Source organism: Jaculus jaculus, chromosome 4 (assembly GCF_020740685.1).
Source record: "Jaculus jaculus isolate mJacJac1 chromosome 4, mJacJac1.mat.Y.cur, whole genome shotgun sequence".
Classification (NCBI taxonomy): Eukaryota; Metazoa; Chordata; class Mammalia; order Rodentia; family Dipodidae; genus Jaculus; species Jaculus jaculus.
Window position 1 is genome coordinate 122,697,319 of NC_059105.1, and position 13,066 is coordinate 122,710,384.

The 13,066-nt window shown below is 44.0% G+C and overlaps 1 protein-coding gene across 13 annotated transcripts in view; it reads right to left on the minus strand.

Moving 5' to 3' along the window:
- Positions 1-1,327: 1,327 nt before the first annotated feature.
- The window catches only part of Pax8 (paired box 8), a 66,704-nt gene continuing 54,965 nt past the window's right edge, over positions 1,328-13,066 (minus strand). For 8 of the 13 annotated variants that reach the window (XM_045148199.1, XM_045148206.1, XM_045148198.1 and 5 more), the window contains 3 exons: positions 12,532-12,633; positions 3,889-3,975; positions 1,328-2,478 (listed from right to left, as the gene is read on the minus strand). In XM_045148199.1, coding sequence (XP_045004134.1) covers positions 2,402-2,478; positions 3,889-3,975; positions 12,532-12,633 — 266 coding nt within the window. In that variant the 3' untranslated portion in view covers positions 1,328-2,401. The remainder of the gene's footprint in view (positions 2,479-3,888; positions 3,976-12,531; positions 12,634-13,066) is intronic. The other 5 variants (XM_045148203.1, XM_045148202.1, XM_045148208.1 and 2 more) reach the window with 3 other exon arrangements.

Consider the following 13,066-nt stretch of genomic DNA (forward strand, 5'->3'; position numbering starts at 1 on the left):
TGAGCTGGGTATCCTGTGATGACCAGTTCAGCTTATAGAAAGTAAGTACAGACCAAGTTCCTTTATCGTTTGAGATGGGAAGAGTAAGTACCAAGGGCACACAATGTCCCTGGAATTTTGACTGTGAAAGATCACTGTGCAGGCTCCTGGGGACACCATGCTTCTCAAAGTGCTTCTTGGATGGGTTTTGGGGTTGTCTTAGGGCATTCATGAGCCCAGAAGCTCCATGATCATAAAAAGCCTCAGATGTAATAGGCTTCAGAGTCATGATGCAAAGTTCACAGCGCACAGCCAGAGGGAAGCCCTGTCATTTAAAAATAAGCCTAGTTTCATGTCACCCTGAATAGATAAGGATAGGATTTCTTCATGGGAGGGTTCCCCCTGTGCTAAAACTGTACTCATGCCACCCTGGGCACCATGGACATCCCTGGGCTTTCTTTGAAAGAAGGCTTAAAGAGGTAACAGCCTTTTCTCTCAACCTCTGTTCTTCTTACTTTGCAGTTCCTATGTGAGGTGAGAAATCCTTCCTTCCATCTGGCTCAACCCCAGTTGTCTGCCCAGACATCTTCTTTAACCTGGGTACCCTGCTTGCAGGGCCTTGCCCCTTATTCTAGTTGGGTCTTACATGGAGAGACGGGTCCATATAGGTACTACACGACCCCTGGAGGGGGCAAACATCTGTGAAGGACAAAAGAAAATAGACCTTTAGTGCCAACCCTAATGTCCCTTGGGTCCCGTTAGGCCTGAAGAGGGCCCTGTGATACTGGCTGAAATTGCTGGAGTTACAGTCAGAAAATTTGGTTGAATTCAGGACTTTCTACCTTAACCACATCATCTCCTTTCTTTCTAAGCTTCATTTTCCTCTCTGCAAACCTGGGGTAATTGAAACTTAACTTACATGATGTCTTCCACACTGTGCCTGTCATAAGGAGAACCTGGTTTTACCAAGAAGTCTTTGAAAACTGATTATGTGGGTTCTAGCCTATAACTTCCTGGAACTTTTCCCAACTCATCCTTGATGCTCTGGCTTTCTTGTAATACCCAAATCTACTGCATATAAGAAGTACATGACTGGCATGACAGTATGCCAAATGCATGGTTAATGTTGGGATATACTCAGTGGATGAACACAAAGCTAGAAAAACTGGTGTATAGTACAGCATTGGACAACTGTTAAGGGCATGAGGGGGGATGCTAAGCCAAAACCTGGGGCATTAGATGGTCCCTTCCAACCCATAGTCCCAAAGTCAGCTTGTTAGTCACTTGGCTCTGAGCTTAGGGAAAAAGCCCAGTTCCAAGGTGCATCTTTTCCCAGCTAACTCCAAAGCCTGAGACCAAGAGTAATGGTTTATTGAGTTGTGTGGTAATGGTGGGTCTTCTTTAAAAAAGGAAACATTAAGGAGAAAAGCCCAACATGGTAGGGAGAAAATTCACTCAGAGGCCAAAGTCTGCAGAGTGTAAAGAGGGGAGCTTGACCCAATCAAAGATTCATTTACAGTATTTACAGTCAAGTGGTATGGGGGCCAGAGAGGAAACCTGTTGCTGCTTTCAGAGGGTGGCTTCAGCATGGCTTGTGGGCCAGAGTTGCAGAGAATACACTTGATGTGACAGGTGCTGTTGGGAAGATGAAGTGGTCCCAGCCATTATATGTTCTTTGTCCTCACTGTGCTTCCCAGGTGTGAAGGCCCTCAGGAATTTGTGTCTCCAGCTGCTTTGGGCTGGTCTCTAAAGGCCTCTGGAAGAGAGGCTAAGGTGGTGCTGGTAAACTCACAGCAGCAGGCAGAGGGTGGGTCAGCTGACATCCTGGTGAAGTTGCTGATTAACTCACCTAGCCCTTCCTCACAATTGGGAAGGAGGTGTAGGAAGAGTCAAGCAAGCTGAGCAGAAAGCTGAGCAGGTAGCTGAAGACTGAAGGAGGTGACTTGCAGGGTGAATGACGGGGAGAGACTTGGCCCCAGGCTGATTTACGGGCCAGAAGGACTTGCTTACAGTCCACAGTTGCTGAAGTTGTGTTGATGACAGCATCATGCAGGTGCCCTTGTGCACCTTTGGGCACAGACAGTATTACTGTATCCCCTTCAAAGTTCCTTGTGTTGCCTCTTCTTTCCTTTGGTGGGTACCAGCCTGGACACATTTCTCCTCCAAAACTGTCTCTTTTGGAATAGGATGGTTCTCATATCGTAGAACTCCTGGCCCTCATTAAAGGAGTCTTGGAGGACCTTCTCCAAGGTCATCCTGTCTTTCATGGTTCATTAAATTAACCACACAGGGAAGTGAGCTGAAATGCTATAATTGTGGTTGTTTTTTGTGTAATAAATAAAGATTCCTTTGTATGATTCTCTGGGGCTGTCCCAGGCCCAGTCCTCCTGTTGCCTGATTGCTCCTACTGTCCCCATGGCAACTACAGATGGTCAAAGGCTGTGGCAGTGGTGGGTGGTACGCTTGGCCTTGATGTGGAGCTATAATAATATGGGGAACCTGGACAGGTTAAAAAAATAACAACACCACTGGTCAGAGGAGAAGTTGCACCACAGCTTTCCCCTGCATCTGCTGACCTTTAAGACAGCACATGTTAATCATTAATTCCCTGGTCTATCTGATCATCAAAGATTAACTCCTCTCCAGTCCTGTTTCCTCCTTCTCTGGCCTCACCTTTGAGTCTCTGGCAAGAAAAAATAATGACTTCTTGCCCCTTGCTTCCATGATTGCTCTGACCTTCAACACCCTTGCTAGGGAATGGTCAGTGAAGAATACTTACATATGGAACCTCAAGAATCAAGCACACTGAGGGGCTACTGGGACCCTCTCCAGCCAGCCTTGCCCAAACAGTGATAGGCCAGGGAACCTTCCTGTGAATACCTAGGTGCATTAGACTGGTCACAGGTGGTCTGGATTTGAGGTACTATGAACACCTATTGGGTGGGTAATGTGGGAAGGCTCAGGAAGAAGGTGCGTGAAATCCTATGTGCCTCATTGCCTTCATCTTTCTGACTAAACTGAACAAAAAGGTGGTTTGGAGTTGAACACATCTGGCCAACATAGTCCAGGTCATTTCTGGCACACTGGGACATGACAATAGGAGAGAAAGCAGCCTGCCATGGTGACTGTGAGGTTGGCCACCCTTGAACCCACTGCTTCTCTCTGGCTCAGGTTTGTTCTGAAAGCCCCAGGACCACCACTCAGGAAAGGTTCTAAAGTGCTTCCTCAAGTACCTGTGCATGGGCTTGCTTTCCTGAGACTCTTCTCTATTCAGTCCAATCCTCCAAAGCAAGATAGAGGCAAAGACAGCCTCCCAGCTCACTGAAAACTCAGTACACTTTCTGGACCTCAGCTCTGAATACTGTTCATGTCTCAAGACAAATATGCGGAACCTGGTGGAATAAAGCTTTGCTATTGGCTCATAATAATTTTTGACCCATTTAGATGGTCAATGGCAGCAAAAAGAGGGCATCTTAGCTTCTTCTTCCAAGAAGAGCAGCAGGCAGTATGTACAGTTGCATGGAGCACCTGAGCAGTATCTCCTGATGGGAGTGTAAGCCCTTGCAGGCAAGACGGCTATCTCTGGCTTTCCTTGAATCTAACTTTGCCCTCCCTCTTACCCTTGCCATTTAATGTCTGATCCCTGAATCTTATGAAAAACAAAAATGTAACAGACATGGCCATGAAGAACAGAAGAGAGATAGAAGGCATACAGTCTGGCCTTCTGTTCTCTCCCCTAAAATCAGTAGATACTCTGCCCTTCTGCTACTTTCTTGTATTACAAACAATACCCATCTTTCCAGGCCCTCCATCTCACCTGCAACCTATCTAAAGTCAGACAAGTTTTGAGTTTTCCCTCCTCTCCCCTATCCCACCTAGAAGAGAGGCTGGAAAGCCCCAGAAACTTACTTAACAGGCTGGAGTTGGGGAATCGCCAGGCCTCATTGTAGGAGGAATAGGGAGTGTGGCCGTAGGCATTGCCAGAGTATTCACTTCCTGTTGGAGGCACATAAATGAGAGATCAATGAGGCTATGGCACTAATATAGGACCTGGGATGGAAAGAAGGATCTGTAGAGCTGGCAGGGATGAGCCCAAGAAGTAGCACAGAGAAGTGTCAGGTGAAAGTGGGGCAGGAACAGTTAAACTTAGAAGGCCCCTCCATTATCCCTCAGTATGGATTACCTTGGGTAGTGCCCTGGAGAAGTGTGGAAGCTGTGCTGGTACTCTAGAACCCAGATTCTAACTCTTCTTTTCCTGCTGCCTGGACTTGCTGCAGAAGGTACTTTACAGAAGGTTCCATGGTAGGTGGTCAAAGAGGGAATTGATGTATAAGAACCTTTCAGCTTCCCTAGATATATGTTGAGTATGTGTGCATGTGCATGTGTAAATGGATGTGCATGTGTGGGTAGATGGGTGCAAAGGTCTAAAGGAAGGAGAGAAGGGAGGCTGTATAAACCATCAACCTCTTAGGAAGACGGCAGTAGGACTTACTCTGGAAATTGTCTCTAAGCAAACTTAGTGCATCAATTCACACAAACTTACTCAAATTACCTTCTTCTATGAGTAGATCCTGGGCTTTTGACAAAACTTATTTACCAACTAAATTACTTGAGAATTCCCTTATACAACAGGAGTAAAGTCACAACTATTATTGGTGCTTGGTATTGAACTTACAGCTTGCACAATTGACTCCTACACATTATGCCTTTTCTGTCTCAAAAACATCGTACAAAGTGCTACTTTGTAGAACAGGAAATTGGAGTGCAGCCTGATTAAGTAATTTGCCTCAAATTACACTGTTGATAAATAGTGGGGTAGAACATGACCCTTACGGCTTGGGAGTTGGCTCAGTGGATAAAGTGCTTGCTGTGCAAGTGTGAGTGCTTGAGTTCAAAACCAAGGTAAAAAACTGGATACTATAGTTAATGGTTGCTATAGTGAGAAGGGAGACAGAGATAGGAGAAACCTCCAGAAGCTGTAGCCTGGTAAATGAAGCTGTGAATGAGAGATCCTGAAAATTGTCCTCTGACCTACACATGTGTGCTATGGCATGTGCAATCTTTCTCCCCCCCCCTTCTCTGCCCCCCCCCACATGCACACACACATGCACGCACACACTCAGAGAGAGAGGAACAAAATCACTTGATCTTAGAACTCCTGACCCTAAATTACAGATAATTCCTTTATGTACTTATGATTTCATTTACTACAAAGTCAGGTTCATGCCAACATTGAGATCCAATGCATATTCACAAAACACCTTTCAGAAACTCCTCTGCAACTATGAGCTAAGGGCCTTCTATGGTTCCTTGTGTCTTTTCTGCACTCTTGGGATGGAAGATTTAAAACTCCTCAGCTCTGAAGATGGCTGAAGTTAAATCTCCACCTCCTTTCTGACAGTGGAAACTTGGATGAGGTCCTCTTCTGTCAAATGGGGAAAACTATTGTCTCTGTTTCATAGGGTTTTTTTGAGGAGTAAGTGAGATAATACACATTACATCCAATAAATGTTGGCTTTCATTATTTTCTAATGAAACCTGCTAAAATAAAGTTCACCGGAAACTCAAAGCAGTCATGAAACAAGTCTTAAAGCCTGGGCTGGGACCAGTGGGACTGCTTCTTTGCTGAGAAGTAGGTATTTGCACAGGAAGCATAGAAAAGAGAAGAGAGCTTGTGACAGAAGAAGGCTACTCTCAGTCTCTAGGGGGTCCATCTAGGAATGAGTTCACAATAAGAACCCAGTGATCTATTCTCTTCAGGTTAGGGACTAAGCCAAATACAGATTTGTCAGAAAATATATGTACAAGAAGGAAGGGAGGGAAGAAGGAAAAATTGAGAAAAAGATAAAATCGAGAAAAAGAAATTATCTAACTCAGGCTGGAAAGACGGCTTAGAGGTTAAGGCACTTGCCTGCAAAGCCAAAGGACCCAGATTTGATTCCCCAGGACCCGTGTAAGCCAGATGCACAAGGTGCATGCATCTAAAGTTCATTTGCAGTGGCCAGAGGCCCTGGCATGCCCATTCTCATTCTCTCTCTCTCTCTAATAAATAAATAAAATTTTTAAAAAGAAATGTTCTGGGCTGGAGAGATGGCTTAGGCGGTTAAGGTGCTTGCCTGCAAAGCCCGAGGACCCTTGTTTGACTCTCCAGCTCCCACATAAGCCAGATGCACAAGGTGATGCAAGCACATAAGGTTGCACATGCGTACAAGATGGCGCATGCGACTGGAGTTCAATTGCAATGGCTGGAGGTCCTGGAGCACCAATTCTCTCTATCTCCCTCTCTCTCTCTTTCTCACTCCCTCTCATTAAAAAGGTGGGGGGGGGGCGCTAGGGCTGGAGAGATGGCTTGGTGGCTAAGGAATTTGCCTGTGAAGCCAACGGACCCAGGTTCAATTCCCCAGGACCCACATAAACCAGATTCACAAGGGGGCACACAGGTCTGGAGTTCATTTGCAGTGGCTGAAGGCTCTGGCATATCCATTCTCTCTTTTTCTCTCTCTCTCTGCCCACCTCCCCTCAAATAAATAAATAAATTTAAAAAATCATTTTTTAAAACAGGGCTAGTCTATTGGGCTAGCCTCAGAAAAAGGATATTATATAACTCAACCATTCACTTAACATATGAAAGAACTGCTATGGAGAGGGTGAAAGACCCTTGCCTAAAGCCACATGTTCAATGAGAGCCTGAGCTAGAAGCAGGTACTTGCTCTAGTAGCCCACAGTGGAAACTGTCCCTGCTCACTGTTGGTGTACTTTGTCTCCCTGGTTTCAACATGCTCTTGGAGGAGGCCAACATAACCAGTGCCCCACCCTGTGCCCTTATCTAAATGCTGGCCAATGCAAATGCTAAGGGACAAGGAAGAGAGATCTTTGCCCTCCCATTTTGTCACTCATTCATGCATTCATTCACACTACACTTATTTATTTAACACCTGCTGTGTACTTCTCTGCTTCAGTCACAGGGAAGCTGGGTTAGGAGCTGAGCTGGGGTGGTAATACACCCTTGGGTATGGTATCATCACACAGATCTGTCAACCTGTGTTCAGCCACAAAGGATGAAATGTCCCTGTGCATATGAAAGGCCAGTCTGTTCTCTTTGTTTTTACATGTCACCCCATTCATCTTTCCATTTAGCCCCTACAATTATTCTCTTTCCTGCTTCAGTGGTCTCTCCTTTTGATTCTTTATTCCCTCCAGCCTAGAAACATGCTGTGCTATCTTTATTATTATTATTATTATTATTATTATTATTATTATTATTAATCCTCTTCTCACATCCCTCTCTAGCTAATAATACTGCTCTCTGCTCTAGGTCTCTGCTTTCACTCTCCCATTCTCTTCCAGTCAAGCCAGTGTTTACCCAAGCAAAGCCTACAGATTCTAACCTGGTCATTTCAGTAGCCCTTTCAATGACCATAACTCCCTCAGCCTCTTAGCCCCTCATTCCCTCTGCTTTTGGAATTCATGATGCCCAGTTTCTTGGCATGTTTTGTAACTTGCCTGTCTTCTCTATTCACTTTCTACTGGTTCCTTCTGTTACTTTAACGTATGTGGAAGAAGCCCGGCTTTGGTGCGTAAGCCTTCTGTAAATTTCCATCCATATTCTCTTTCAAGTGAACTTGTTCAACCCCTTAGCATTAAATAACCACTGTGTACATCAGCTGAAGCTTATATTCTATTTAGGATTCTGTTCTGACTTCAGATGTTGATCATGGTCTGTTGCCATTCCAGCTGAATACTTAATAGTCATCTCAATCCCATCATGGCCCTCTGCATTCTTGATTTCCACCTGCCACTTGATACACCAGTTTCTCTTCTAGTCTCCCACGAATACACTTGCCACCATTACCCATGGAGTTTCCTCTAGTTGCCTCTATTTCTCAGCCTGGTAGTTAATTTGCCATTAGGTTTTGTTAGAACTATCACCAAAGCATATTTCCAATGTCTCTTTTTTCCATTACAGCTATCTCCCTGGCCCTAGTCTGGTCTATGTGCTATCTCTCTCAACCACCTACAGTCTATTTTCCCAGGGGTTTGAACAGTATTTTAAAACATGATTTTGCTTGCTACCAAAAGCTCCTGTTTTTGTAGTGCTTTCTTAATTGCTCACTGTTCTATGATAATCTTGCCTTCTTTCTGTGTGCCATTGTGCTAAATTAGTTTCTTACTGCCTTAGGGCCTTTGAACTTGCTGTTCTTTTGAGGCAGGGATGGCCAGCCACAGTTTATCACTTGGCTAACCACTTTGAATATCTTCTCTGAAAGGCTTCCCCTGCTTACCCATTCAAAAGTAGTTATTCTTTTTTCCTTGTGGGTCTTATTGCAAAATCAAATCTTTATTATATTCAAATACATATCTCTATCTGATATTATGCTTATTCATTCACTATCTTTTAAATATTTCATTTATTTATTTTGATAGAGAAATAGAGCTGAGTAGATATAGCAAAAGAAAGAATGGGCATTCCAGGGCCTCTAGTCACTGAAAACAAATGCTAGATACATGCACCACCTTATGTATATGGTTTACATGGGTCCTGGGGAATCAAACATAGGTCCATAGGCTTCACAGGTAAATGCCATATCTCCAACCCTCACTGACTTTTATACTGTCTATTTATTCCATCATCAGGTTTTAAGTGCCATGTCTTGTGTATTTCTGTGCCCCTAGCCCATACAACAGATCACTAGTATTTGTTAAACAAAAATGATTACCTAAAAAAGGTGAGGGCTGTAGGGATGGCTTAGTGGTTAAGACACTTACTGGCAAAGCCAAAGGGCCCAGGTTCAACTCCCCAGGACCCATGTAAGCCAGATGCACAAGGTGGTTCATGTGCCTGGAGTTTGTTTGCAGGGGCTAGAAGCCCTGACATGCTCATTCTCTATCTGTCTCTTTCTCCCTCACCCTCTCTCTCGAATAAATAAATAAATAAATAAAAATAAAATATTTTTAAAGGGTGAAAATATGGGGCTGGAGAGATGGCTTAGCACTTAAAGACACATGCATGCAAAGCCTAAGGACCCAGGTTCGATTCTCCAGGTCCTATGTAAGCCATATGCACAAGGTGGCAAAGGAATCTGGAGTTCGTATGCAGTGGCTACAGGCCTTTCCATGCCCATTCTCTCTGTGTAATAAATAAATAAAATCTTTAAAAAGGTGAAAATATGGATTGAATGTGAATAATGGAAATATTTGTAATCAGAGGGTCGGTGCTGGAAAGGTGGATGGAAAGGTGGACAAGTGAAAGGATGGATACATGGGGAAAAATGAAGAAAAATGGATGAAATATGGATAGATAAAAGGATAGAAAAAAAGGATAGAAATATAGATGAATAGAATGGCTGGGTGGATAGATGACAAGATAAGTAGATGGAATGATGAATAGATGGCTGGATGGATAGATGGACAAGTGAACAGATGGAAAAATACATATGACATGTTCATATATATATATGTGTGTGTGTGTGTGTGTGTGTATAAAGATGGGTGGTTAAGACTGGGTGGATGAATGGATGTTATGGATTAAAAAGATAAGTGTAGGGCTGGAGAAATGGATTAGAGGTTAAGGCACTTGGTGTGAAGCCTTAGGACTCATGTTTGATTCTCCATATCATAAGTCAGATGCACAAGGTGCTGCAAACACACAAGGTCACATATGTGCACAGGGGGGTGCTTGTGTCTGGAGTTTAATTGCAGCAGCTGAAGGCCCTGGCATGCCAATTCTCTCTCTTGCTCTCAATTTCTCACATAAAAAAAAAAAAAACAAAGGCTAGTCTGTTGGGCTTGCCTCAAAAAAAAAAAAAAAAAAAAAGACAGGTGGAAAAAGGAAGGGTGGATAAATGCATGGAGAGGTTGCTGGATGTGTCTAACTATCTGGAGCTATTGGTTCTGCTGTATAACTGATGTGAATTCCATTAACTGATAATGGGGCCCAGCCATAGCTTGTGTCTTTATTTATGTTATGATGGGTTGCAGTATATTGAAAAAAAAGACATAAAGTTGAAATCAAAATGCCTGTATTTGTACATCTCAGACACTTAATATTGAACCTTTTCTAAGCCTCGGTTTCTATATCTATAAAACTGTGAGCCTCTAGTCTTATTATGAGGATTAAATGAGAAACAAAGTTATTCATATATATGAAGTCATAATAAATTCTCACATCTTCCTTTCCAAAACCCACTAAAGAATTTAGTTAGCATGGCTGACTCTAAGCATTTATGATGTATCTTACAAGTATGCAGTAGGTGCTTAATGAGTTTATTGACTATTATTGAGAGAATTTACAGTCAACTGGGAGATCATAGGCAGTGATGGACACATTATTTTTCTAAAAAAAAAAATGTTCTTAAGAAGTCCTTTGCACAAGAGTATTTGTAGGGACCAGGTGGTTCATTGAAAGGACATTGTTTTTCCTGAAAATTAATTTGCATGCAACTTACTGGAAGCCAGTCCACTGTGTTAGGCCTTCACTTTTGCAATTCACTTGTGTTTCATGTGGTAGAGGTGTGCGTGTGTGCGTGTGTGTGTGTGTGTGTGTGTGTGTGTGTATGTGTGCATGCGCACACCTGAAGGCCAAGCTTCTTTACAGCACTCACTCTGAACAAGGGTTTTTTGGAAGTAAACTTTGTTGAGAGGCCCCATGCCCTCCAGCTACCTCACAGGTCAGAATCTGGACCCAGGAACTCCTTGCCCTGGGCTTGCCCTCAGGATGATTCATAATTAAGAGAAAAACCTTCCTTGATGTTTCTTCTGTCTCCTCTAAGTAGGCAGCAGGGAAAGTGGAGGGCTTGGAGGGAGGTGGGGAAGCAGACTGGAGCCTGGGACTTTGATTGAGAGGCCCCATTATCCACACTCTTAAAAAAATAACTGAATCTTTTCCTTTTTTATCTTGACCAATCTCATTTCACGCTCCAGAAGAGGAAGGGAGAGAGGGAGGGAGTCTGGGGCCAGAAGGGAGAGAGGAGTCAGTATTCTGTATTTTCAACGCTGCATTAAGCACATCGCCACGGTAACCGGGCAGCAACAAGTGCCAACTCAGCAGGTTCCCAGGGAGCAGAGCCTCCTTCTTTCTCCCTTACCTCCTTCTGCCCAGGACAGCCCAGCCCACCTGCCTCTGCATAAGGTACCTAGAGGGGGTGGCTGGCAAACATTAACCTCTGGCAGGGAGAAGCAGGGTTAGTGGAATGGGTCAAGTCTCTGGGGTAAGAGCTAGAGAGACAGATCCAGGGTTGGCATGGAGGTCATATGTGCCCTGAGTTCAGAGACCCTTCCCAAAGCTTCAGAACCCTAGACCTCTGGGCAATGGAAATGGTTTGTTTATGTATCATACATTCCAGGGACTTTTCCACATAACTCCTAAAGGAATGGAGACTTTCCTAAAGAAACTGCCATTGTACTTATTTGTCTGGGCATTGACATCTTGGGTCACCAGTGGGATGATGATTGGCAAAGAAAGAAGCCCAAATGCATTGGCAGGCAAGATTCTAGGACAGTTAAAAAGAGCATGGACGAATACTTCCAGCTCATCCTATACTCTGTGGTATCCTCAGAGTATACAGAACTTGGACCCTACTCATGCATGGTTTAGTGAGCATAGGATACAAAGGAAGATGTGTTTCAAGTGATTTTTGTCATCACTATTATTTTGCTCTTCATTGTCATCACATCATCATCATCATCACTGTTCACATTCAGAAAGGCAAACTGAGATATATCCAGTTTGATTTAAACTGTTGGTCTTGAGGACTTGGTTTATGTCTGGCTTACAGTGTCAGGTGGGCCCCTAGAGTATACTCCATTAGTAGAATGAATGTGCAAAGTGGAGGATCTTGGACTTGAACACAGGTCTGTCTCAACTCCTCTGTTTTCATCATAGTAGGTTATGTGAGATATCTGGGAAGGAGGAGTATGAGCTGCAATGAGAGAAGGAGCCAGGATGGCAGAGAATTTTCTCTTGGTGTTTACAAGAAGGTATCCCATGGTCCACTCTCCTATGCCCTTTGGGAATGCTGTGAATGAGACACAACTAAATTCTTTTTTTTTTTTTATTAGCAGCAAATAACCTGTTGTGATGCCCACACAGTCCAATAGTGGCACACAGCTATGGTGGGGAACCAACTGCTCTTGATTTGGCTAACTGATCCCCTCAGTGGTACGGGACCCATAGCTGGAGCTGGGAAACAAGTCAGAACCATATCCAAACATAAGCCTACTTTCCAATATCAAGCTACCATCAATCATGGGCTACAAGAGGACCTACACCTATTAAATTCTCTATAAAAAAAAAAAAAGTAAGTGTTATCTCATTTGTCCTGGTGCTAACTTAGTCTGCTTCTCTGTTTCAGATAGATATAGATCCTAAGGAGAGAGCCACCCCATCATACCTCAAAAGGGGCCCGGCTGACACTAAGAAAAATTGGCGAAACAAGCAAGAGTGCTGTTTTCCTGATGAACAGGATACCAGCACAACTAAATTCTTGTTGCCTTGTGTCACCATTCATTCAACACTTCCTCTTTGTAATATTCCTGTCCAGCCCCTCCCCTTACCTGCCACCATGCCTGCGATGGCAGAAGAGGCATAGCTGCCCTGTCCGCTGGTAGGGATGTGGGGTGGGTATCCTGGCAGTGTGGGCCCCACCATCTCTCGCCCTGGAAAAAACACAGTAGTCATCAGTTGGTATCGGGAAGGCCCTATGCTCATGTCTCACCCTCCTGAGGATCATTAAGTCTTCCCTTGGCCATTTCCACTCGCTTCACAGCCAGTCTCCAAACCCATTTTCACCCTCTTCCTCTGAGTTTAAATTCTTGTCTCCTCTAAAAAGCAAAGTTTCACCAGGCAAACAGTTCCTGTCACTATAGTTCCACTTTGTTCCCTGTTCTCCCATGGCTTTACTTCCACAAATGTTATGTTTCTTCATCCATAAAAATGTCATGGTAAGCCGGGCAGTGGTGGCACATGCCTTTAATCCCAGCACTCAAGAGGCAGAGGGAGGAGGATCACCATGAGCTCAAGGCCAGCCTGAGAATACATACTGAATTTAAGGTCATCCTGAGTTAGAGTGAAACCCTACCCTGAAAAACA